This window comes from Nicotiana tabacum, chromosome 6, assembly GCF_000715075.1.
Source record: "Nicotiana tabacum cultivar K326 chromosome 6, ASM71507v2, whole genome shotgun sequence".
NCBI lineage: Eukaryota > Viridiplantae > Streptophyta > Magnoliopsida > Solanales > Solanaceae > Nicotiana > Nicotiana tabacum.
The window spans coordinates 115,550,102-115,577,019 of record NC_134085.1 but is presented as its reverse complement, the minus strand read 5'-3'; the positions used below and the strand labels follow the sequence as shown (position 1 = coordinate 115,577,019).

Genomic DNA, 26,918 nt, shown 5'->3' with positions numbered 1-26,918 from the left:
TCCTTCTATCCTCAGTGTATGGTTGGTATCTTTCTTTGTTTGGTTTTGGCTCCTTTGCCGGAAGCCTTCTAGGATATACCGATCCCGAGGGGACTCCTAGTTGGTCGTCTTTGACCCTGATCTTTAATTGGTATCGGTTGTGGACATATGACCAAGTCACGGCGGGATATTCGACTAAGTTCTGCTTCAGCTGCTTCGAAGCCACCGAGCTTTATTTGTTCAAACCTTGGGTGAAGGCCTGCACTGCCCAGTCATCGGAGACTAGTGGTAATTCTATTCGCTCCATTTGAAAGCGAGATATGAACTCTCGCAGCATCTCGTTCTCCCTTTGCTTGATTTTGAAGACGTCGGATTTCCTTGTAGCTACCTTGATGGCACCAGCATGTGCCTTTATGAAGGAATCTGCCAACATGGCAAATGAATCTATCAAGTTTGGGGCCAGGTTGTGATACCACATCATAGCCCCTTTGAAAGCATCTCTCTGAACGTTTTTAGTAGGAAGGATTTGATCTCGTCGTCCTTCAGGTCTTTGCCCTTTACTGCACAAGTGTAAGCAGTGACGTGCTCGTTAGGGTCCGAGGTTCCATTGTACTTCGGAAGGTCGGGCATTCTGAACTTCTTTGGAATGGGTTTTGGGGCCGCTTCCTGTGGGAACGATTTTTGTGCGAACTTCTTTGAATCTACACCCTTCAAGATTGGGGGTGCGCCTGGAATTTGATCGACCCTAGAATTGTAGGTTTCCACCTTCTTGTCATTGGCTTCTATCTTCTTCTCGCCTCACTCGATCCTCTTTGTGAGGTCCTCGAACATCTTTATGATGGCGGGGTCGGTTGCCGACTCGTTGTTGTTTGATATTTCTAGTGCCTGCTCGGCTTGGGGAGCCGTTTCCGATGCTACCGTACTGGGAGTTTTCTGGTGGCTTTCTAGCTGAGCAATTGCCAGCTATTGTGCCTGTAACATTTCAAAAATAACGTGAAGGCTAACCTCTCCTTATTCCCTAGCTAGGATTTTCTGAGCTTCTTGTTGGTCTCTTTGGTGTATGCTCCTGTTAGTGTGGGAGCTTATATCGATGTGTTGGGCATCACGTGAGACCACATCCGCAGAGATTTGCTCTGGCACACCTTCAGGGTTCAGTGATGGTTCGCCAATACCTGGAACAGCTACACCATTTTCTCCATCGTCCTCAAGACCGTTGTTTTCATACGCATTCACTGAGTTAGACATTTTTGACCTGAAATCAAAGATTCTTGGACAAGGAAAAACGTGAAAGATAACTCGTGTTATGTAGTAAACCATCAAGAAAATAATCACTATTATTTTTAGACCCACGGTGGGCGCCAAACTGTTTACTTTGAAAATGATAATAATTAGATTTGATTTTGTGGTTCTAAAAATATGTGATCTATTTTATGCTAGTTGTTAGGGAATAGATGCTAAGTGAAGGATTAGAAAATAATATAATAACTTGTAGATAGTGTAATAATCAAACTGAATGGTTGGGAATCGGGGCCGCAAACTTGCATATACGGGGCTTCGAGATCGAGTCGGATGCCTGGCTAAGGGCAGTTGATGGGGGACTAACAATTATGACAAATTTGATTGCGGCTCTTTATGACCAATAATGAGCAATAAAATGAAGAACAATAAATAGAACACAATGAATATAAGCAATAAATGTAAGTATCAAGACAGTGAGTCCAAGTTAGAGAACAAAGAGAATGTTCTTGTATTGAATGTGGTGTGTAGTATCTATTCTTACAAAATGACAAGGGTCCAATTTATATATGAAGGGGGAATCCCAAAATAGTACAAATGCATTTATTACCAAGATAGATAGCTGGTACAGCCATTTAATGTCACGGTATGGGCTTGAACTAGCCAAATAGACTTTGTCAGCTCTAGTCACGTGCCTTGGGAACCTCACATCGATCCACTGTAGCCACTAAGTTACACTGCCTCGAGGTCGATCATTGAGAACCTCGGGGTTGAAACCCCAGGCTGAGCTTCGAGCCTTCTGGGGGCAATCTTTACGAGGCGCCTTAATGATCATAAAATTGGACCACCGATTTTTACCATATACAAATACTGAATAATAGTCGCTAAATATTTTGCTAACTCTAACAGCTTCCAAAAACAAGTAGCGAGTCAAATTTTACCTTGAAATCAGATTTAACTCTTTGTTCGAAGAGATAATAAACTTCTAAGTCATCAATGTGAAGTATAGATTCTGTAAAAAGCCCTAGCTATTTCGCATTCATATCAAAATGTACTTGTTATGCTTGTGCAGAATATTAAATATAATAATCCATATACTTAGTTTTTCGTATTGCTAAGCTCATATGTGAAATTGAGAATATGTTGAGCCTAACTATGGTTGTCCAATGGTGTAAATGGAACAACTCGTTAGGCCCGTCCTGTTCTATTAACTAACGGGAGGGGAAGGGACGAGACGGGATATGGGCCCCACGTGAATTTTTTTATTTAAAAAAAGTTAATTTATGTTGGCAACGACTATTTTCTAAATTTACCAACTACTAATATTTTAAAAGTTTGCAACAACTAGTTTTTTAAAGTCAGCAACTCGTACTATTTTTATGATCTTAAACTAAATGAATTATAAAAAGCTAAGTAAGAAATTATAAAATATTAAAACAAAATACTTATAGCGAAATATTTTTGTAAATATAATAGACTTGTATATATATAGGCCCGGTATTTTTAGTTTGGTGTCATTTTGATCCATATTTTAACTGGCTGTGATTGGGACCGGTTAGGATCGATATATGCAGCCCGATAATCATTTCGGTACGAAGACCGGCCATGTTGTTTTTTGCCAAGATCGGCGCGGAACGGCCCCGACCCTTTGTCACCTTTAATTTTCCTTTTGTGTTAGACAAAACATCAGAGGATTTGCATCTATACCTATTTTTTGGGTCATGTTTTAACTTGTGCCCGCTTTACAAAAAAAATTGCAATCATACTCACTTTTTCGCGGTACTTCAGCATACGGGGCTGAAGTAGCAAAGGTAATCACGCAAAACTTCAGCATTTTAGTAGCCGGGTCTGAAGTAGACCAAGTGTGTTGAAGTTTTTGTTTGTAATTGCTGAACTTAAGCATTCTAGTGCTGAAGTTTTGTTCTCTATTTGCTGAACTTAAGCATTCTAGTACTGAAGTTTTGTTCTCTATTTGATTAACTTGTTTTTGTTATAATTGTTGAACTTAAGCATTCTAGTAAAGAAGTTTTATTTTCTATTTGCTGAGCTTAAGCATTCTAGTAGCTGAGTTTTGTGATGCTGAAGTTACTTAGTTCATTTGTAAAAACTTCAACACTAAAAACGCTAAAGTTTTTTTGTTCTGGATAAGCTTTTTCAAAAACTTCAGCAGAAGATGCTGAAGTTATTTAGTTCATTTGTAAAAACTTCAGCACTACATAAGCTGAAATTTTTGAAATAAAATTTGACTTGAAACTAAATGGCAGTAGAAAGGGGAACATCAACTTCAGATTAACGGACATGCAAAGCAAGCTGAAGAATCAGCCAACTCCATACAATCCAAAGAGCTGAGCAAAAAGAAACGCAAGAAATTCTTAATTTTTGTTGCACTCTCTACTCTGTTTCAAATTGCAATCACTCTCCTCTCTTCATTGTACATAATGAAAGTCAGAACTCCCAAGTTTCACGTCCAGTCCGCTACCTTTGATGTGTTGTCTAAAAATGCAGAAAACTCTTCATTCAACATTACAATAAATGCTGAATTTGGTGTCAAGAACACCAATTTTGGACCTTACAAGTACAGAGACAGCAGTGTTTATTTTTTCTATAATGGTACGAGTATTGGAGAAGCCTTTGTTTCCCATGGCAAAGCTGGTTTTCTATAATGGTGCGAGTATTGGAGAAAGAGGGGGAGAAAGGGGGCTGAAATTGTTTTAAAAGTGGGTACAAGTTAAAACTTTTTAAAAAATAGGTATAGGTTAAATGGGGGCGACCAAATAGGGCGCCCCGTGCAATTTATACCAAAACATCGTATATCACTAAAGTCGAGTCATGTGTCATTGTTTTAGCTTATTTACAAATTGGCAAGTAAGAAAATTCTATAAACTTGTAACATGTTTGTCACACCCCATTTCTACCCCCCAATAAAGATATGTACGATGAATTGTGGGTTAAAGATTTTTTTCAATTAAAGTGACAAATTTGAGTAGGGATTATTTTATTGTTCAGAGACGCCACTTGGAATTAATTTTTGGGTGTTCCAAGTCACTTTTTATTTTGAATCCCTAGTCAAAGGAAGGTTTGACTCTATTATTATTGGTCTGCGAAAACAAAATCCGGGTAATGAATTCTGTTGACCGGGAAGAAGGTGTAAAGCATTCTCCGAATCCCGTAGTTCTAGCACGGTCACTTTTATTGACTAAAATTGGCTTGAATTAATTTTGGATAAATTGTGCTTTATTTGATTTTCATGTTTGCATATGTCCACTTTTATTGTTGATGACTTTATTAATCTCAAACTAAGACAAGTATCCCCGACCCTAGCTTACACTAACCAAGATGAGTATCCCAAACCTTAGTTCGTGCGTCGTATCCAAAATTGGAGTCTACTCGAAGTTAATTAAATAACAAAAGTTTTATTTACTTGAAAGAATTGGAACAAGATGTCCTCACGACCTTGCCATTTATTTATATTTTTATTCTGAAGCGAGTCTTCCCGACATCAGTTAAAACGAAATTATTTACCTTAGTTAAGACAAATTACTATAGGGGTTAGATTACGGAAAAATAATTGTTTATCTGTATTATGAAAAGAAAATGCCTCTTTATAAGTTAATGGTGGTAGGACAACATACGAATATGATTGATATTGGACTTTATTTATCACCTTTATTTCTACTAAATTATTAAACCCAGACTAATTGACTTACTGCCATGAAACGATCGCCTTTTGAAGCTTTGATATTATTTAAAAAAATCAACCAAATCAAATGAATTTTTGTTCAAGAACGTCATTTAATGCCAATGATTAAACCATAAGGAAATGAAAGAAAAATTACTTAAATACGAAAACTTACTTAAATAGGAAAGTTTACTCTACTCTTAAGAATTGCACTTGAAGAACAGGGAACCGTCATCATAATAACAAATTTTAATCTCTGAAGCTTAACTTTGGCTAGCTAAATAACGTTGAAATAGAGACCCAAATACAAGATTCAATTTTATTTTATTTTAATGGAACAATATTTCAATTAATTTAAAACATCAACCCAAAAAAAATACTATTATCTGCTAGATGTATGACCATGGATTGCTATTCTCTTGAAATGAGTAACATGAATCTATATGCCAATTCATTATCAAAACTGCTCTACATGAAAATAGAAACCTTTTCAAAACCAATAAAGCAGAGCACCTAATTTAAGCTCAACTACGGGCTGAGACAAAGAAATAAAATACATAACAACACCACAGATTTCATTTGTCATGTAACCACAAAGAAAAACTAATTGATACCTATAATATTTACTCCATGTTTAAAACCAAGGAAAGAAAAGGCAAGTTAACATGTTGTTTTCATGGAAATACCTTATACATTTAACTAAATTTATGATATTAAAAATTGAGACAGAAACTTAAACATTTGAACCTATATCAGTACATTGCTGTTTTGTTGGCGATTTTTTACAAAAAACAAACAAAAAAAAAAAAAAAAACAAAGGTGACAGTGAGTCACAATAACAAAGCAACTATTTATTATATATGCTCACACACAAAACCTTACAAAAAAACAGAATGCTTTAAAAGCTTAGAACAAACTGAAGAGAACTCAAATTGGTTCGTCTCCATTCATTCTTGACTCAAAATTACTGTAGCACTTTAAGAGAATTACCTGGATAGCAGAAAGAAAATGTCAGCAAGGGAGGAACTAAATTTCAGCAACAAATAGCAACGCAACAGTAGCAAAATCAACAACTTATGACCCGAGAAACAACCCAGAAAAATCCAACAAAAAAGTATTTGAAACCAGTAGCTACTTCCCCAGCAATCACCTAGGATTCCTTTATTTTCTTACAAGTTTTACACTCTAGGAAGCACTCACGAAGTTCAGAATTTTCAGCTTACTATTATGTATGTTCAGGTGATCTCTTCTGAAGTTTGTGTGCCTTTTTAGAGTGTAGAAGGTGATGTCTAAGTGTGTTAAGAGTGTCTGAAAAATCTGCAACTTAATTGAAAGAAAGACCTCTCCTTTCATAGGAGAGGGTGGCATTCAATTATTATTGACAACCTATATTCAAGGATAGATTTTCCACCAAAAATCTGTCCCAACAGTTCAATGGACAGATTTTTGGTCAAAAATCTGTCTAAAGAACAATTGCTTTACCAACTGTGTGTAGTGTTTGGAACAGTGTACTCAAAATAGCTATTAAAACACTAAAAGCAACCAAACATGGGCCCTACACTCAAGTACCCCTGACTTTATCAACAAATAACTGAATTCAAAACTCAAAACTTCAAACTCAACAAACTATGGATTGATAAAGCAACACTCAAACAAACTAGATTGATATAAGCTGGTTCAAGTATAAAAATAGTGAACGACTACAATCACAATTATTGTGAAAACGGAATTTAACAAAACCTGAGCTAAAATATGATTCAAAGTTATGAAGTAATAGGTAATTCAAAACTTATATGATCATCATTCATTTATACATAACTAACAGAAACATGAATAAAAAATTAAGCCTTAAACCTGATACAAGTTACAAAATCGAAAAATCAGAAAAAGAAAAAAGGAGACAGGGTTTACTGAATACACGAGTCTTGGAGAATCAATCGGCTTGCCGGAATAACAAACGGGCAGCCACCAAACTTGGGATGTTGTGCCATCTCCAATCGATATAACAAAAAATAGCCAACTTATTGAAGAGCGCACAATGTCTCAAGCTTAATGACTCAAAAAGAAGGCAATTTCAAGTAGTAATGGTGGTATGGAAGTGATGGTCGCCGGAATTTTGGTCGTCGGAGTTCGGCCGTGAAACCAAAGGGGGATTGATAGATCTTTAAGAGATCTATCCGGTGATGAAAGAATTAAAGTGTAGGGATGGCCAGAGTTCGTCTAATTCGAGAAAATAGGCGGCGGCTAGAGTTCGGTTTTGGAGTAGACTTGAGAGGATTGAGAGGGATTTGAGAGATATGGGGTTTGGATTCAGGTAAAAGGTGAAGAGAGGGATGGTTGGGTGAAGTTTTGGGAGTGTTTGGACGGCGGCAGGTGGTGGTGCCGCCATGGAGAAGGCGGGGGCAGCGGCAGAGGAGGAGTGGGAGAGAAGAGAGGGGGCTAGGGTTTGTGTTACGTGAAAATGAGGCCAAAAATTCTGATTATTAGAGCTTTATATACGTCATATGAGATTGATTTTGCACAAAATAAGTGGCCAGGATTTGATCTTGAATATTTAACCAAAATGACGTAGTTTCGATATAAAACTATGTCGTTCGGACCCTCCTCTGGCAGCCCCATTTGGACCGAATTTGTGGCTCTATGGGCTTCTGATTTTGGGCCAATTTTGGCTCAATTTCAATTAAAATACAGTAGCCCAATCCCTTAACCCCTAATTATCTTATTTAGTCCTAAAGAAAATATACAAGTAGAAAGAAAATCTTTTTGGTATATATAATTTAAAGATGCAAACTAAAATATACAAATAAAAGGTAAAAAATATTTTTATATATTTAATAAAGGAAGGCAAATAAAAATGCACAAATAACTAAAAATCATCCAAAAATTAATATTTGTAGGAGAATTTGAAGCGAGCAAAAATTAGTTATTCACAGCTGCCTCTCTTTGCTCGAGAACATGAAGAGTTTTTGTGCAAAGAAAAGTGAATGCTATGACTAATTTTTGCTCGTACATCACTACAATGAAAGCATTTTTTGTGAAAAAGGTGATCGAACCTTGATTCCGAGGTTGCCTACATATCCTTGACTATAAAGGAATCAGGTCAGTATAGTTCTGGAAAAATTTGGTAGCTGGGACTACCGGACACTAGAGTTAAGACTGTTGCTGTTGTTGTTGTTGTTGTTGTTACTGTTACTTACATTAAAAGAAAAAGAGAAGAGAACTACATATTACTACAAACTAAAAAGTTACAAAATTCTTATCTGTGTCTTCTAGAGTCAAATCTTGATTCTTGACTTGCACGTTTTTGTTGACCTTAGTTTGGATCTTGATACTCTTTGAAGAAAAGATTATGACTCAATCTGAATTGCTTGCTTTCCTGATCCGAAATTGAGATGATAAATCTTCTGAAGCTGGGTTACTAACAGATTGTCAAAGTTAACTCCAACTATCTTGTGATCAAAAGACCTTTTTCTTCTAATGATAACTAAAACTACAAGCTTTGATCATCACAACATGTGCTCTATGGCGGGGCCTGCAAAGCCATCAAAGTCAAACAAAACAAACAAAATTTTCTGCCCTATCTTGGTACTGAGAAAATTTTGTGAGTTTTGGGTAACACTGCAAATCAGCTTTATTTTATTTGAAAGATGCAAAAAAAGATACTGAAGACTCTGAATCGAATGTGCTTCTCTTAAGAGTAGAATTGATAAACTTAAACTAGGAGGTGCATTTCCCATGGGTAGCATTGGAATGACTACGAGGTTAAAGGACTCGAACTAAAAATTGCGTCTCCTAGGATTAATGATTCATATTAGGAAGTGTGTCTCCTAATAGGATGAATAGAGTTGACTCAAGCTAGGAAGTGTGTCGCCTAGGAGTGAGGTTAAGGGACTTGGACTAGGAGGTGCTTCTCTTAGGAATAAAGGTTTAGATTAGTAAGTGTGTCTCCTATTAGAATGACTCAAACTAGGAAGTGTATCTCCTAGGAATAAGATTGAAAGACTTGGACTAGAAAGTGCATCTCCTAAGATTGATAGTTCAGATTAGGTAGTGAGTCTCCTATTGGAATAACTCAAACTAGGAAGTGCGTCTTCTACGAGTGAGGTTGAAGGACTTAGACTAGGAAGTGCGTCTTCTAGGATTAATGGTTCAAATTAGGAAGTGCGTCTCCTATTGGAATAACTCAAACTAGGAAGTGTGTCTCCTACGGGTGAGGTTGAAGGGCTTGGACTAGGAAGTGTATCTCCTGGGAATGAGGTTGAAAGACTTGGACTAGGAAGTGCATCTCCTAGGATTAATGATTCAGATTAGGAAGTGCGTCTCCTATTGGAATAAAGATATGGATTTAAGAAGTGCCTCTCCTAGGATTGATGGTTCAGAGTAGGAAGTGAGTCTCCTATTAAAATGACTCAAATTAGGAAGTGCGTCTCCTACGAGTGAGGTTGAAAGTCTTAGACTAGGAAGTGTGTCTCCTAGGATTGATGGTTTAGAGTAGGAAGTGTGTCTCCTATTGGAAAGACTCAAACTAGGAATTGCATCTCCTACGAGTGAGGTTGAAAGGCTTGGACTAGGAAATGTGTCTCCTAGGATTGATGATTCAGATTAGGAAGTGCGTCTCCCAATAGAATGACTCAAACTAGGAAGTGTGTCTCCTACGAATGAGGTTGAAGGGCTTGGACTAGAAAGTGCGTCTCCTAGGATTGATGGTTCAGATTGGGAAGTGCGTTTCCCATTGGAATAACGCAAACTAGGAAGTGCGTCTCCAACGATTGAGGTGGAAAGGCTTGGACTAGGAAATGCGTCTCCTAGGATTGATAGTTCTGATTAGGAAGTTCGTTTCCTATTTAATAACTCAAACTAGAAAGTGTGTATCCTACGACTGAGGTTGAAAGACTTGGAGGGAATGTAACCAGTGGTTGGCGCCCTGTATCAATTAGAAAGAATATAACCAGGGGTTGGTGCCCTATATCACTAAGAAAGAATATAACCAGGGGTTTGCACCTTGTATCACTAAGAGGGAATATAATCAAGGGTTGACGCCCTGTATTAGCGATAAGGAATGTAACTAGGGGTTGTCACCCTGTATTACTAAGAGAGAATATGGCTAGGGATTGGCACCCTTTATCGCTAAGAGAATGTAACCAAGGGATGACGCCTTGTATCACTTAGAGATAAAGTAACCAGGGGATAAGATACCTTGTATGAAAATGGAATCTCACTAAAGATTGTTGTACCTTATGGTTTCAGCTATGGATTGGTGTACCCTATACTAAAGATGAGACTAGGGAGTGGTGTGCTCTATGTCAAAATGTAACCTCAACTAAGGACTGTTGTACCTTATGCTGGAAAATGCAGTGGTCGATTATGTGATTATAGGCATATCTAGAAAGAAAAAGCACAAACTTTGAAGAATTTACCTTTGGTGACATTCCTCCTCTGAAAACTTCATTTCTACACTACTTTGTTTCATGCTTCAAACAAAGAAAGATTTGTGAGTTTTCAAAGTGGTGGTCGGTTTGTGGCCTTGAGGTCCTGAGTAGTCTAAATTCGCGGTGACCTTCTGAGGAAGAATTGATTCTTTCAGTGCGGTACTGAGTTGCTCGGATAATCTGTATTAATTTATGAAGACCTTGGCTTTCTATCGTTGCCCCCGACTATTTCGTACCCGGATGTCACACACCCTTTGGCGATTTTTTTTTTATCAATTTTGATTATATTGTGGCCGGTATCAGTTTATGTCTGGGGTGCGATCCACTTTTCCCATGAAGTAAGTCTTGCTTAGCGACCTTTTCAATTTCTTCGAAACACTTTGTTCGGCTTATCAGAGAAAATCACGGTTGGGTTTGTGCCTTTGTCAATGTCGTGTATGCCCCACATCATTTGTTTTGCACTTTCGGGAAACGGTAACCAATTTTGTGGCTCTTTCTTTGATGGATTTCTAAGCAAATAGACCAACAAAGTTTTCTCTTTGGAACTTCTATTTGCATGAACCCTCGGATCTTGTTTAACTTCAACAACTTATTGTGCATGTTGCTCCCTAGGTATCTCCTCTTTGATGTGATAGGATAGACAGTTAGAAAGCTAGTAACAGATTTTGAAATCATTTCTTGTTTGTTTTAACAAAGTTTGACTCAAAATAATAATGCAAATGGACACAATGACGCGATGTAAAAGTGAGAAGGAACAGTATTTAACTAAAAAATGCTACTTTAGGGGAAAAGAAAGAAAGAAAGAGATTTTTTGAATGTGGTAGCCAACTTTAATGATCATGACATGCATTTTGGACTGAGCTGCCGAATCTGTCCAACCAATCTACCTTTTCTTCTTGTTGTTCCTTTTTCGTCTTTAAAGTTGGCCTCTTTATGTCAAACATTTGCATCAAATCACAACTCACTTTTGACGAGCAGTGCCCTGAAATATTTTCACCAACCATCCTCTCTCATTTATTTATCTCTACTTACCATCGTCTTACAGTTCCCATGAGGGTTTTTACCAATAAGACTCTCTCATTTTCATTCATTATCTTCTTCTTCTTTTTCTTCTTCTTCTTTTTTTGCCTTTTTGTGCGAGCAACTTGACATTGTTCTATGTCGTGTGACAATTGTTGCTTATTGTGTGCTTCCGATGGTATGATAAAAGACTAATTGGAAGGTATTTATTTGGAAGGGTTTTGGAGAGGGTAGAAAGAAAGAGTCATATTAAGGCTCAAAATAAACTCAAGATGATATGTCGTATATTTACAACTCTTGGAATCGACTCTTCATAAAAACATAACATAAAAAAAATCTGCCCTAGTTTCAGATACTGGGGAATTTTTTATTTTTGATTTGGTTAGACTAAACCCTAGTGTAGAGCTGCCTATGTATCTTTTAAAGGAATCAAGTCAAACATAGTTCAAACTAACACGAAAGATTCCTTTGTTGTTTTTCTTTTCATTTTTCTTTCTTTCTTTCCTCTTTTCCGTTTCTTCTCTTCTTCCTCTTTTTTATAAAACAAAATGTCCTAGCTCCTATTTTCTAGTGGCATGGATATTAGATTCTTTTTTTTACTCTATACTTGATTCCAACAGAGGGGGGTCAGGAAAAAAAAACAGGCTCAAAGGGGTATCGAAGGGTATAAAGTATTTGGTTAGCAGAAAAAAGGCCTCCCAGCCTCAAGAATGCCAAACATTCTATCTCTTCTCAGGTTCGGCATTGATGGACATGACTGCCTTCTTAGTTTTGCTAGTTGTATAGCTCCGTAGTCAATATCTTGTTCGCATCAAATGGCCTTTGACAAATTGGAGCCACCTTTTCTTGGTCTTTGCCTTAATGTGAAATGATGCACTTCAGTACCATCTAATCAATTTTAAATTCCCTGGAATGCAACTTCTTTGGAGATTTGGGTCATCTTTCCTGATATGATTAGATTATGGCAGGTCGTGGCCAAAAAGCCTTTCATCGATTAGTCCAACTAGGCTTCAAAACTTTCAATTATCCTTAAGCCGATATTCATGATAGGTTTGAGATAAACATCTTTAACCTCTACGGATATGACTATATTGGTTCCATATGACACCAGCATATTATCAAAGTTCTTCAACCTCTTGTTTATCCTCTGACTATTTTTTCTCGATTCAATTCAAGATTAGACTGTCTTTCTAAAATCTAGCCGAAAACTCCGCATGCATGTCATGTCACTAAAATTGGCGTGAAAAGAACTATATATGCAAAAGAACCATACAGAATGGATTAAAATGACACAAAGCGAAAAGTTATATTTTATTAATTAAAGGATAAAGAGGCTTGATGACAGGACAAACAAACAACATCTGGATCACAACCTCGAAATAATCCAGATGATAGAGATTATGACAAAATAAGTTACCAAAACTCCTTCCCGGCAAAGTGGGGAGTGGCTTTCCAATTATCAAGTTCAACATCTTAGCTACGAATTTGGGCATCAGCATCAAACAAGACCTTCAACAATTTTGATTGACTTGCATTCAGTGGACAGGTTCTTGACATTAAAGCCATGTTTGGGGAGTAGTATTGTCCATCATAAACATGATATGGTGGCTCATTATTTGGCCTCGTCACAGGAGGTGGTGGCGGAATTGTATACACAGGCGCACCAGACACAACGAGAGGTGTGTTCCTAACCGGTGCGGCAGGAGGCTGCACATTAGAGGAACCAGGGTCGGCATGGAAGCTGTAGTTTGGCACATACCCTGGTGGTAGAATGTGATCGCTCGTTGCAGGGAGCGATGGTTGAATATCCTGGGGTATGGTGGAAGTTCCCTCAGAGGGACCCTAAGGCGGAGGCTGACCAGAGACCCAAGCCTGATACACATCAGTCAGTTGATGTTTCAATCTTCTTACTTCCTCCATCTCTTGCTCAACCGATTGACTCTGAGGGTCGTCATTGGCCAACTCGATTTCATCATTGTTAACCATCGCTACCTTCCCCTTAGATCTGGTAAAGTAATGATGTGTTTTTTCACCATAAATTGACCATCTTAAGCTTACTATATAAGAGGAACAAACGTGTTAGGGTTAAGCATTTTACAAATACGAATCACACGTAAATATGCAACGCTCCTAACATTGTCACCGCCTCTAACATGTTTTTAGAAGGCTTCATGTTTCATTCCGGCTTATAAAGTTGCTGCTTATCGACACTCTTATTTATTCATCTTTTTCGCCTTTTTTTACACCTCGCCTTATTTTAGAGCCGTTGAAAAATATTTTGGTCGAACCGTTTGGGGGTTGCCTACATATCATGTCGCCGCATGAATCAGATCATTACGTAGTTCAAGGACCATGACCATTTGTTTTGTTTTGTTTTATTTTTAAATTTACAAAAACAACTTCTTTTTGGTTCATTTTTGAATTTTTCTAAAACAAAATCATTTTCATTGATTTTCGAATTTTTTCTTCTCTTTTTCTTTATACAAGACTCAAAAAACAAAACTTACATAAAGATAAAACCTAAAAAAGACAAACATTTAAACAAGAACGGACTCGATTCAAAAAAATCTTAAAAAATAAATGTCAAATAACAAGACTCGAAACACCAAAAGACTCTTACAGAGCTGATGACAACAAATGAACAATCAAAGTGGACTGCTAACTAAAAGAAGACTTCGATCTCTGTAAGAGAATCCACTAACATCATTGTAGTCAAGGTGCTTATTCTTGTGGTTGACCTCCCATATCATGGTATATGCGCTTCAAGTCTGTGACAATATGGCGTGCAAAGTTGGGCGCTACTATAGCAAATTGCTCTCGAGTCAAACCTTGACAAGTCACACACCCTCAGGCGGTATAAGTAGCCACTTCATAGACCCTCCTTCTAACATGCTCCTAGCTCTGACTTAAGAACTGGATCTGTCGTTCATGGTTATTGGATATGTCTGATATATCCGCCTCACATTGTAATGCAAGATTCAGCTGGTTCTGGACCCTTGCTATCTCATTCTCTAGCTGGTTCTTACTTGATTTTGTAGCCCTGGCCCGAGCCCTTAGATCATGGATGATAAGGTTGTAATACATTTCTTCATGATTTGGAATGGCCGTTTGTTGCTGAGTAGCGGCCTCTATTCTCGCTTGTTGAAGTTGTGCTTGAAGCGCTTGAACCTCATGTATTAATCTGGTTTTCTCCTCTTTAAACTCAATATACTGCAAATCCCTATTCACGTTGGCAATACTTATATCCCTACATAGTTCTTGGATGATGGATTCATAATCTCTTGATATTTCCTCCTTGGCCTGCCCCACTCTTGTTCTGATTTCAGTCTCTCATTCTGTCGTGCTCTTTAGAACTGTCTCTTGCCTAGATCCAAAAGCATCTTGGTCATAGAACTACCCAAAATATGGGGGTCTAACTCTCCTCGATCCTGATCTTCTACCATAGTATGAAATTCAAGCACCTTAAATTCATCCCAAACCTGCTGAGCATAAGCCTCACGAACAGGACCTCCGATGTTACCTCCCACATGAATCTTTGCATGTGCTCCACTGTGGGCACTACTTGTTTTCGACCTAATTAGCGTAGAGCTCTCATAGGCACATACGGCTGAAAACCCCGAAGACCCATCAAAATAAAAAACGAATGGTGGTAAGACCTGTATATGACCTCTTTTAGTGAGAACCAGTGGTATTTCCATGTGATTTCAGAAGCGGTCAACTTTTGAAAATACCCTCTCCATGCTTCGACGCCCTTGGGGAAGCTACTATCTTCGGTCAAAACTTTAGACCTATCTTCGAGCTCATTGTTGCACCAACGAACGCTAAAATTTACCCGCACGGGATGAAGGAGAAGGTGCTCTAAAAACCATATCTAGAGTATGATGTTACAGCCCTCAAAGAAATCTTCTCCTTTCTAACATTTGGTTAGGGCACGGTAAATATCCGACAATACCATAAGAATGATAGTGACATCCTTTCCATGCAATAAATTGGTGACTATTCCATATAATCAAATATCAAAAATTTTGTCATGCCTCAGGAAATACATCGTCCCTAGAAATGCCACTAAGAATGCTCTTCGCTCATGGCTTTGTCAAGCTTTGTATCCAGTTTTATTATCAAGCTTTTTCCCGTGCTTTGAAAATCCACCCGGACACTCATACCTGTCATACAAGACATCTAATCGAATGTGCCCTCATTCCACATTTGCTATTTTATTTTGGTTGATTGTCATCTGCTCAAAGAACTTACTGCCAGGGACATCCCTTGGGGCCAAGGGTCTCTTCTTCAGAAGCTCATCTCCTAACTTTATGTATCCAGCTAACTCCTCCAAAGTGGGACTCATTTCGAAACCATTAAAATGGAACATATTGTTATTAAGATCCCAGAAATGCAGCAACGCCTTGATTAAGTCCCGCCATGGTTTGATCTCCATAATATTCACAAAGTGACCTAGATGGTCCTTTATCTTTTCCTGCTCACAAACGCCCATATTTTTCCACCATTGCCTCAGCAACCGGGGTGTTTTATGCACAAGCCAAATCTGTAAGGGCTCATCTTCCTTTGGCTTTTTATCATGTCTTCCACTTATTGAATTCATATCTTACCTGGATAAATAAAAATGTGAGGTCAAGTCCTAATATAAACTCGAAGAAATGACACCAAGCAGACTTGTGGATAAGACAATGAACGAACTTCTCAGGGAAGAATTCCGCGTATTGAAGGATCAGTCAACTAAGACCCAACTTATCAGACTTGATTGATATGCCAGATTTGGATGAAACGGACCAGACTCAAGAACGACTAACCACGTATCTCACCGAGGAACAAGACATGATAAACCCGGTTGGTCGAGAGACAAATGATAAAAGATGACAAAAGGGACAAGATGGTTATTCTTATGAAAACGACTATTCAGTACTTTGAAGGAAAGTACTAAGGCTGTCTCGGCAAAAACATCCGGACACATGGATAAACGGGTAAAAACAGACAAAAATTTATTCTTTTACGAAAACAGCCATTTGATACTTCATAAAAAATTTTAAGGTTGACTCAACAAAGATGGCCGAAAATAAGGGCTACAAAGCAAAAATATGAAACTAAATAAACAAAATGAATATTTTGCGAAAATAGCTCCTCGACCCTTCCAGTGGAGGTTTAAAGATTGTCCCGGAAAAAACGGCCAAAAACAAGGACCAATTGGTAAAAGGTGTTCGAAAAACGAGCAAAATAGCCATTTTTAAAAATGGCCCTTGGACGTTTCCGAGGAAGGTTTTAAGGCCATTTCGATAAAATGATTCGTCATGGGGGAAATGGTAGAATGTTAGCTATTTTACGAATACAACCCTTCGACGCTTCTGCAGAGAGGTTTGAAGACTGTCTCGACAAATATGATCAGACAAAACTAGATATGATGGTTATTTTTATGAAAACAATCTTTCAGTACTTTCGTAAAAGGTTTAAGGCTATCTCGGCAAAAACGTCGAATATAAAGGCAACAAAGTAAAAGGCAGACAAAAACAGATGAAATTGTTAATTTTACAAAAATAGCCTTTCAGCACTTCCGTGGAAGATTTAAGACTATCTCGGTAAAAAGGACCAGACATAGGGACAAAACAATAAAAATTACCGCAAAGGAGAAAATGGCTATTTATTCGAAAACAACCATTTGGTAATTTTGAGAAAGATATTAGGGATGTATTGGAAAAAATAATCAGATATAATGACAAAATGACAAAAACGACAAAATTTTCGATTATTTATTTATTTATTATTATTATTATTATTATTATTGAAAAATATTATGGACACACTAAGTTTTCAAAAACTTTTGCAAAAATAGAGGCCGAACCCGATAGAGGTTGCCTACGTATCACATTGGATTTGTGAGAACCCGTATAGTTCAAACCAATACACAAAAAAAGTTGACCAATTTGAAAATTTTGATTATAATTTTTTTTTTACAACTTTACACCGAACCACTTCCAAAATATTAGTAAAAGTTGGGTATTTGTACCAAGCCCGGGGGGAATGATGATTTTTTTTATAACTCCGCTCTAATTTTTTTTAAAGCCAGTCAACCATGCAAACAAGCCTTCCAAATGATGTAACAAGTAGCACATAAGTGAACATGGTGGTCTCAAAAAGGATATTTGTCCTATACGAGTCTGACCCCTATGTCGACCTTCGCTAAGTTGAATGTTGCAATAAAATGATCCTACTAGGGATAACCAGACATGTGGCTTGTTCTTCTAGGTTTTTAAATCTTACAGGAGAAGGTATCTAGACATGGCTTACTCGGGCGGACAACCCAAGATGAGGAGCGTCAGCGTGCCAGCCATAGAATGATTCCAGCTTTACTAGTGGTTCTCCCCGCCTAAACATGTGTGACTAAATCCTTCACCAGGAGCAGGTCTGCACACTGGCTTTATCTCAGACAGAAAATTTTGTGGAGATGGTCAGCACATACAACACTATTACTTATCAGAAGACTCAGATGGGGTAAGAGAGAAGATAGTTTATATATATAATTAAAACAATATCAAAGCAGTAAATGAGCGACAATTAGCACATTAGGCTCACATACACAGTAATATTTAAAATTAATAAAAGCCAAAAATTAATCAATGTACAAGCTCGAATTCTTATAAGTCCTCAGCAGAGTCGCCAGAGCTGTCACACCCCTTTTCTACCCCCAATAAAGATATGTATGATGTATTGTGGGTTAAAGAATTTTTTCAATTAAAGTGACAAACTTGAGTAGGATTATTTTATTGTTCAGAGTCGCCACTTGGAATTGATTTTTGTGCGTTCCAAGTCACCTTTTGTTTGAATCCCTAGTCAAAAGAAGGTTTGACTCTATTATTATTGGTCTGCGAAAATAAAGTCCGGGTAAGGAATTTTGTTGACCTGGGAGAAGATGTAAGGCATTCCCCGAGTCCCGTGGTTCTAGCACGGTCGCTTTTATTGACTAAAATCGGATTGAATTAATTTTGGATAAACTGTGCTTTATTTAATTTTTATGTTTGCCTATGCCCACTTTTATTGTTGATGACTTTATTAATCTCAAACTAAGACGAGTACCTCCGACCCTACCTTACACTAACCAAGACGAGTTTCCTCAACCTTAGTTCGTGCGTTGTATCCAAAATTAGAGTTTACTCGAAGTTAATTAAATAACAAAACTTTTATTTATTTGAAAGAATTGGAACAAGACGACCTCACGATCTTGCCATTTATTTATGTTTTTATTCTGAAGCGAGTCTTCCCGACATCAATTAAGACGAAACTATTTACCTTAGTTAAGACAAATTACTATAGGGGTTAAATTATGATAAAATAATTGTTCATCATTATTATGAAAAGAAAATGCCTCTTTATAAAATAAAGGTGGTAGGACAACATACGAATATTATTGGACTTTATTTATCGCCTTTATTTTTACTAAATTATTAAACCCAGACCAATTGACTTACTGCCATGAAACGATCGCCTTTTGAGGCTTTAATATTATTATTTTTTTAAAAATCAACCAAATCAAATGAACTTTTGTTCAAGAACATCATTTAATGCTAATGATTGAACCATAAGGAAATGAAAAAAACATTATTTAAATAAGAAAACTTACTCTACTCTTAAGAATTGCACTTGAAGAACGGACCGTCATCATAACAACAAATTTTATTCTCCGAAGCTTAATTTTGGCCAGCTAAATAACGTTTAAATAGAGACCCAAACATGAGATTCAGTTTTACTTTACTTTAGTGGAACAATATTTCAATTAATTTAAAACATCAACCCAAAAAGAAAATACTTTTATTTGCTGGATGTATGACCATGGATTCCCGTTCTCTTGAAACGAGTAACATGAATCTATATGTCATTTCATTATCAAAACTGCTCTACATGAAAATAGAAACTTTTTCAAAACCAATAAAGCTGAGGACCTAATTTAAGTTCAACTACGGGCTGAGACAAAGAAATATAAAATACTTTCTTATAACTACACCACAGATTTTATTTGTGGTGTAACCACAAAGAAAAACTGATTGATACCTACAATATTTACTCCATGTTTAAAACCAAGGAAAGAAAAGGCAAGTTAACATGTTGTTTTGTCATGGAAATATCTTTACATTTAACTGAAATTTATGATATTAAAAACTGAGACACAGCAACTTAAACATTTGAACCTATATCAGTACATTGCTGTTTCATTGGCGATTTTTCACAAAAAAATAAAAAATAAATAAAGGTGACAGTGAGTCACAATAACAAAGCAACTATTTATTATATATGCTCACACACAAATCCTTACAAACAGAGTGCTTTTAAAAGCTTAGAATAAACTGAAGAGAACTCAAATTGCTTGGTCTCCATTCATTCTTGACTCAAAATTACAGTAGCACTATAAGAGAATTACCTTGATAGCAAGAAGAAAATATCAGCAAGGGAGGAACTAAATTTCAGCAACAAACAGCAATGCAACAACAGCAAAATCAACAACTTATGATCCGAGAAACAACCCAGAAAAATCCAGCAAGAAAGTATTTGAAACCAGTTGCTACTTCTCCAGCAATCACCTAGGATTCCTCTATTTGCTTACAAGTTTAACACTCTAGGAAACACTCACGAAGTTCAGAATTTTCAGCTTATTATTTTGTATTTGCTTACTATTTTGTATGTTCAGTTGATCTTTTCTGAAGTTTTTGCGCCTTTTTAGTGTGTAGAAGGTGATGGCTAAGTGTGTTAGAGTGTCTGAAAAATATGCCCAATTGAAAAAAGAACTCCTTTTATAGGAGAGGGTGGCATTCAATTATTATTGCCAACCTATCCAAAGGATAGATTTTCCACAAAAAATCTGTCCCAACAGTTCAATAGACAGATTTTTGGTCAAAAATATGTCTAAAGGACAGTTTCTTTACCAACTGTGTAGAGTGTTTGGAACAGTGTACTCAAAATAGCTATTAAAATAGTAAAAGCAATCAAACATGGGTCCTGCACTCAAGTACCCTCTGACTTTATCAATAAATAACTGAATTCAAAACTCAAACCTTCAAACTCAACCAATTATGGATTGATAAAGCAACACTCAAACAAACTAGATTGATATAAACTGATTCAAGTAAACTAAAAATAGTGAACGACTACAATCACAACTATTGTGAAAACAGAATTTAACAAAACCTAAGCTAAAATATTATTCAAAGTTATGAACTAATAGGTAATTCAAAACTTATATGATCATCATTCATTTACACATAACTAACAGAAACATGAATAAAAAATTAAGCATTAAACCTGATACAACTTACAAAATCAAAAAATCAGAAAAAGAAAAAAAGAGATAGGGTTTACCGAATACACGAGTCTTGGAGAATCAATCGCCTTGCCGGAATAACAAACGGGCAGCCACCAAACTTGGGATGTTGTGCCATCTCCAATCGATGTAACAAAAATTAACCAACGCATTGAAGAGCGCACAGCGTCTCAAGCTTAATGGCTCAAAAAGAAGGCAATTTCAAGTAGTAATGGTGGTATGGCAGTGACGGTCGCCGGAGTTTGGCCGTGAAACCAAGGGGGGATTGATAGATCTTTAAGACATCTATCCGGTGATGAAAGAATTAAAGTGCAGGGATGGCCGGAGTTCTTCTAATTCGGGAAAATAGGCGGCGGCTAGGGTTCGGTTTTGGGGTAGACTTGAGAGGATTGAGAGAGATTTGAGAGATATGGAGTTTGGATTCAGGTAGAGGGTGAAGAGAGTGAGATTGGGTGAAGTTTTGGGTGTTTTGGACGGCGGCAGGCGGTGGTGCCGCCATGGAGAGGGGCGGCGACGGCGGCATAGGAGGAGTGGGAGAGAAGAGAGGGGGCTAGGGTTTGTGCTATGTGAAAATGAGGTCAAAAATCCGATTATTAGAGCTTTATATACGTCATATGAGATCGAGTTTGCACTGTTGGATCAGAGGAAGTATGTGGCCAGGATCTGATCTTGAATATTTAACCAAAACGACGTAGTTTCGATATAAAACCACGTCGTTCGGACCCTCCACTGACAGCACCATTTGGATCGGATCTGTTGCTCTTTGGGCTTCTGATTTTGGGCCAGTTTTGGCTTAATTTCAATTAAAATACAGTAGCCCAATCCCTTAACCCCTAATTATCTTATTTAGTCCTAAAGAAAATATACAAGTAGAAAGAAAATCTTTTCCTTCCCTCTTATATCACTGAAGGAACCCGAAATCATAACCATCAAAAGTTATTGTTGTGTATGAGCTTTGAAGATTTGGCTTCAATTTTGACTGGTTGTAGAAGAAAAAACCTTGATTTTGGACGGTAATGATAGAGAGTTTCAATTGTTTTTCTGGTTTTAACAGAGGGAATAATGGTTTGAAATGTGGGTGTATGGTGATACATGGGTGAGGTTGTGGGGTTGGGAGAGAGAAACGTGGGGGGTGGGGATTTGGAGGAATACGGTACTATAAATTTAGGAGTGATATAAGGTACAATTAATGTACAGTTAAAACACCTTATGGTATATAATTGGTAATTAGGTATACTAAATGTAATTATATCAAACCTTAAATATTGAGGGTAATATAGTTTCCTATATGGCATAGGAATATAAAAATTCCAATTGAAAATATGTTAAGCCTAACTATGAGTGTCCAATGGAACGGAACGGGACGATTTTACCAGAACGGAATAGGACGTGACGTAAACTTAATCGAATAAAAGGGGTTGGGCCTTACCCAGGCCGGGCGACTCGTTAGTCCCGTCCGTCCTACTAACTAACAGCGGGATGGGACGGTACATAGGTCATAAGTGATTTTAAAAAAATAATTTATTAATTTAAGTTGGCAAAGACTATTCTTTTAAAGTTACCAACAACTATTTTTTTAATAGTTTTGTAATGGCTAGTTTTTAAAGTTAGCAACGGCTAATTTTTTAACGACTATAAAGAAGCTAAGTAAAAAATTATAAAATATTAAAACAAAAGACTTATAGTGCAAAAGATTTTGAGGAGAAATTTCGAGCTAATATCTTATAGATCCACAAGACACACAAATGTCAAGCATAAATTATAAAGACTGTCTTTTATCCATTAGAGTCTGCAGCAGCTTCATCATTTCTTCTGTTATAAACACATTTCTTCTATCACTCGGGTTGATAAGAACTTACCTTCTTTGCAATTCAATAATTTGTCCAACAAAAGATATTTTGTCTCTTTTTAGAATACTAACAAATATACATAAGAATATAAACTAATTGAGCATAAATAGATAGGACAAAAACATTCATCGAAAGAGTCTTTTCAACAACGAACTTTATCAGTACGAACTCGAATCAACGACGAATTTTTGAGCGATAGCATATTACCTTGTGCAGAAAAAAAATGCTATTGTGAAAATATTTCAAAAACTGAAACTTCGTTGAGTACAATTCTGATAATGTAATTACGTTGTGTTTTCATTCATAGAATTGTATTTTTTAAATTTATTCGTGTGTTTACTTCTTTATATTTTAACACCCCTTTAAGAAAATCATGGCTCCACCATAGCTATAGGCTTATGCTACGTTAATTTTTGGGATTTTTACATAAATTGCGAGCCATATTTATTATTTATTTTTTCTAGCGATATATAGTTTATACATTGACTATACATAATTATACACATATAACACATAAATTATGCATATATTATACTTTTACTAGCTATTCTTAGTTTAAGTGGTTGCACAGACGGTTATTTGGGTTAATTCTTAAGAGAGTTTTAAAACCCGTACATAAAAGATTGCAATTGCCAAAGAGCCAATAAGTCAAAAGATATGACAACTAAACAAACAAGAAATTTATTTCAACACAGGACAACGCGTACACATCAAAATCATCTCATTGGGCTTTCACACAACAAAACGCCGAGCATGTTGTCGAAGCCCAGTCTTCTTTTTACAACCATCAAGAGAAACTGATAACTCATAGGGAGGAGCATCAGAAGCCAACCATTGTTCGACATAGAATATGGATTGGCTACAAGTTTTGTGTGGCCCAGTAAAAGTAGTCTCAACAAAATCAAGAAACCAACCGTGGTGGTCACCTGATCCATCAGAAGTAACATTAAGCCTGCAAATTGGTGGGCTAAGACATAGGCCTCTACCAGTGAAGATGTCCACATTACCCCTTTCGTAGTAATCATAATTTGGGCCCATTAAACCCCACTTTTCTAGATCTGGAATATATACTGATTTTCCTTTAGCATCGCCAAGTGTAACGCTGATTTTGGAGTCTGTTCCACCCTTTATGATTGATCCAGTTTTAACATACAATGTGTATACACACTCTTCCTGCATCACCAAAATATCCATAAGACATCATCTTCCAAAAATTGCGAAAGTTTAAGAATAATAAACACCGAAAGTATAAAGATTTTTTTACACTAGCAGCGTAGTTAATTTGTTATTCCAGGTCAGTCACCATTTTTATTTGGTAATCAGTTACTCCCTCCGGTTCACAATAAGTGTCCAATTTGCTTTTAGCACGCCCATTAAGAAAATACTAAATTATATACAAAAATACCTACTATGACTAAACTACCCCTAATTAAACATTTAATGTGAGGAGTAAGAAAACTTTTTAGGAATATGTTGTAAAAACAAATTGAATTCTTTCTTGATTACATAACTGGACACTTATTTTGAACCAAAATGAAAAAGTAAATTGGTCACTTATTGTGAATCGGAGGGAGTAACGTTTTATCATAAAAAGCTACCTATAACTATCTTATAAATTACCTGATTGTGCACGGTCTTTTTTGTATCGTTAATGCATAAAATTTTGAACTTATAGTTATCACAAACGTAACCATAAAGTCATGGCATAGAAAGCTGCAATTGACCAGGAGGAGTAAATAATGTACTAAAATTTCTCGTTCCTCCTTTTCTTGGAACATTTTAAATGTCTCAAAACCATTGTATTTATATCCAACTTTTCTAAGAATGAAATCCGTCAAGCTAATCAAATACTACTACTAAACTTTGATGTGATGTTCCTTTGTCAAACTAACAATTCAATTATAAATTTTAACATTTTCCTCTATGACTATGACAGTTAATAAAAAGACTAGCTTTACAGGATGGTGTTTATGAATGTACAGATTCAGATCTCAAGCATATGCTTCACTATAGAATGAAAAGAAGCAGGGAAAACAGGTAAATAGATACTGGTTCAAAAAGTTATACGAGTGTGTTGATCTAAAAATGAAGAGCAAGGCAAGCAAAAAGGGACATAATCATATATCATATATAAAAGCACAGTCACATTATACTGGAATCTGGATTATGCAATAAATTAATAATTACAAAAGCAACATATGATCTGTAATCATAGTAGAGTTTGACGGTTATGTAAAGAAACAAGAAGCAACAGTAAGTATTAGAGTCAACATATCGTACCACCAAAATTAATGAAACTCAATCCTAAAGTTGGATCAATTGATCTTTAAGATTTCAGCTGGAATAAAGCTAAAAGATTCAAGTATAGTGAAATCAAGAAATATATAAAGGGCTTACAGAAGAATCTGCAGCAACAGCTGAAAGAAAGAAAGTGAAAACAACAGCAAAGAGGAAGTGGCGATTCGTCATCATTTCTTTCTTTCTTTTGAGATTTTCCCAAACTTGGCTTCGTCTAATTAAAATAAAAATAGCACCCTTCATTATATAGGAAATACGGGGCCGCGTCATTACTGATTTGCTGTGCGAAAAAGTCACTAGGCCCACCACACCCCCTTTCATTAATTAACTCAATAACCTAATGGATGAATTATATATATATCGGCTAACAAAAGTTACTCAATATTGATTGATATTTGTGTAACAACAACTTTTGAAATAAAGTTAAATTGCTTTTCTCTTCTTTTTTTTATTCATATCATTTCTTTTATTAAAAAGAAAATACTATATGTAAATTCTCGATCCGGAATCCACTCTTCTCTATCTTTCTCTAATATTTTTATTTTGCTCTTTTCATTGACTTCAGATATTCAAGCTACTCTCCAATTTCAACAATTAAATTCACATTTCTTATTCAGAAGATCATTACTATTTTACCAGTTCGTGAACAGTTCATTGGTTTTCTTTTTCTCCGGGTTCATCGGTAACCTATATCTGCCTTTTGTTTTCCCATTTGAGATAAATTATTTTCTTTAATCTATTTGTTGGGAACGTGGAGCGCAGAACTGGATATTGTATTTGTTAAGAAAAAAAAAGCTAATGGGACCAGAGCCCTAAAATAATAAATACACATAATGAGTAACGACAATAATAATTAATAACCAGTAAATATATAAGGGTGTATAATCTAATGTCTACATTACTTTCTGAAAATTAGGCTATTTCGGGAAGGCCTCGTCTCTACTGCAGGTTTAAAGATATGCCACGAGAGGCATTAAATGATAATTATTCATCAAATTGGCAAATTTTCTAGTATTTGCTGTCACACATGGGCATTGGCAGATTTATTTCGACCATACCTAAAAACAGAGGCGGATTCAGTGTGAGAGTTACGGATTTAATTGGACCCATAACTTTCGACACGGAGTAAAAATTTATGTGTAAAAATTCATTAAAATTGCAAAAATAATAGATTTAAACCCATAACTTTAAATATATAATGAGTTCAATGTTAAAAATCTTAAAAATTAAACTCATAAAATTTAAATCCTGGATCCGCCTCTGCTTAAAAACTGTTTAATTGTTCACCTACTCAATCTGAACATAAAATATTTAAGAATGGATGATGATTCACGTATGAGGGGATAAGAACGAGCACCACGACAGGCATCTAAGATCGACACTGTTATCATGCTAATTATTCTATTCTTTTTTATAATAAAAATTGATTACGAATATCAACTGATATCACCCTCATATTGAATCAGAGATATTTTCCCCTGATGGAAGGGATAATTGAGTTTTCCAGAACAGAATTACAGAGAAAAAATATACATGAAAAGAAATAAGTGTATGAATCAGCTATATCGGTGTATAATGCTTGTATGCTTAACAGTTGAAGCATATAATAAAGAAGAAAACAGATTGTGGAAGCTCATGGATTGAAAAATTACATCTTGAAAAAAAGAAGATTTTGGGAAATAATCCAAAGAAATGTGCTGTTTCGAATACTTGGTCCGAAATATTATTATTATTATTATTATTTTTAAAGCAAAAACATCAATTTGGATTCTTGTCTTGTTCTCCGGAGTATATTTGTTGATTGATTTTCATGTGTATTTACATTTAAGCATGGCTAAACTTCTATGAAAAAATTTCGAGAACTTTTTATTAAAAAAAGTCCAAACGATTTTAGGTTCTATTATTGCTGGTGATGACGGTGAGTTGGTGACAATGTCAGTCCTTTATTTGGTTAGTAGAATGCCCTGACCACTGTTATTTAATGTAACTTCTCCTCATCTAAACTTTACGCAGAGGTGCATAAGAATAATGTTGAATAGGGTGTATTAGTAATGCTGGTATTAATTATGCTTACATTAGTTATATTGGTATTAGTTATGCTGACATAT

The 26,918-nt window shown here is 36.2% G+C and overlaps 1 protein-coding gene and 2 long non-coding RNA genes across 3 annotated transcripts; all 3 read right to left on the bottom strand.

Annotated features, from left to right (window-relative positions):
* Window positions 1-5,614: 5,614 nt before the first annotated feature.
* LOC107772209 (uncharacterized) lies at window positions 5,615-7,394 on the bottom strand. The gene is made up of 2 exons (XR_001645015.2): window positions 6,806-7,394; window positions 5,615-5,884 (listed from the first exon to the last, which is right to left on the bottom strand). It is a non-coding gene; the product is annotated as an uncharacterized LOC107772209 (long non-coding RNA).
* A 12,039-nt stretch (window positions 7,395-19,433) lies between these two features.
* LOC107772208 (uncharacterized) lies at window positions 19,434-21,223 on the bottom strand. Its single transcript, XR_001645014.2, has 2 exons — window positions 20,701-21,223; window positions 19,434-19,765 (listed from the first exon to the last, which is right to left on the bottom strand). It is a non-coding gene; the product is annotated as an uncharacterized LOC107772208 (long non-coding RNA).
* A 1,947-nt stretch (window positions 21,224-23,170) lies between these two features.
* On the bottom strand, window positions 23,171-25,061 carry LOC107772207 (PLAT domain-containing protein 3-like). The gene is made up of 2 exons (XM_016591700.2): window positions 24,910-25,061; window positions 23,171-23,685 (listed from the first exon to the last, which is right to left on the bottom strand). Exons 1-2 carry the CDS (start codon window positions 25,051-25,053, stop codon window positions 23,245-23,247), a joined length of 585 nt encoding a protein of 194 aa, XP_016447186.2. The 5' UTR covers window positions 25,054-25,061; the 3' UTR covers window positions 23,171-23,244.
* Between the last annotated feature and the right edge of the window lie 1,857 nt (window positions 25,062-26,918).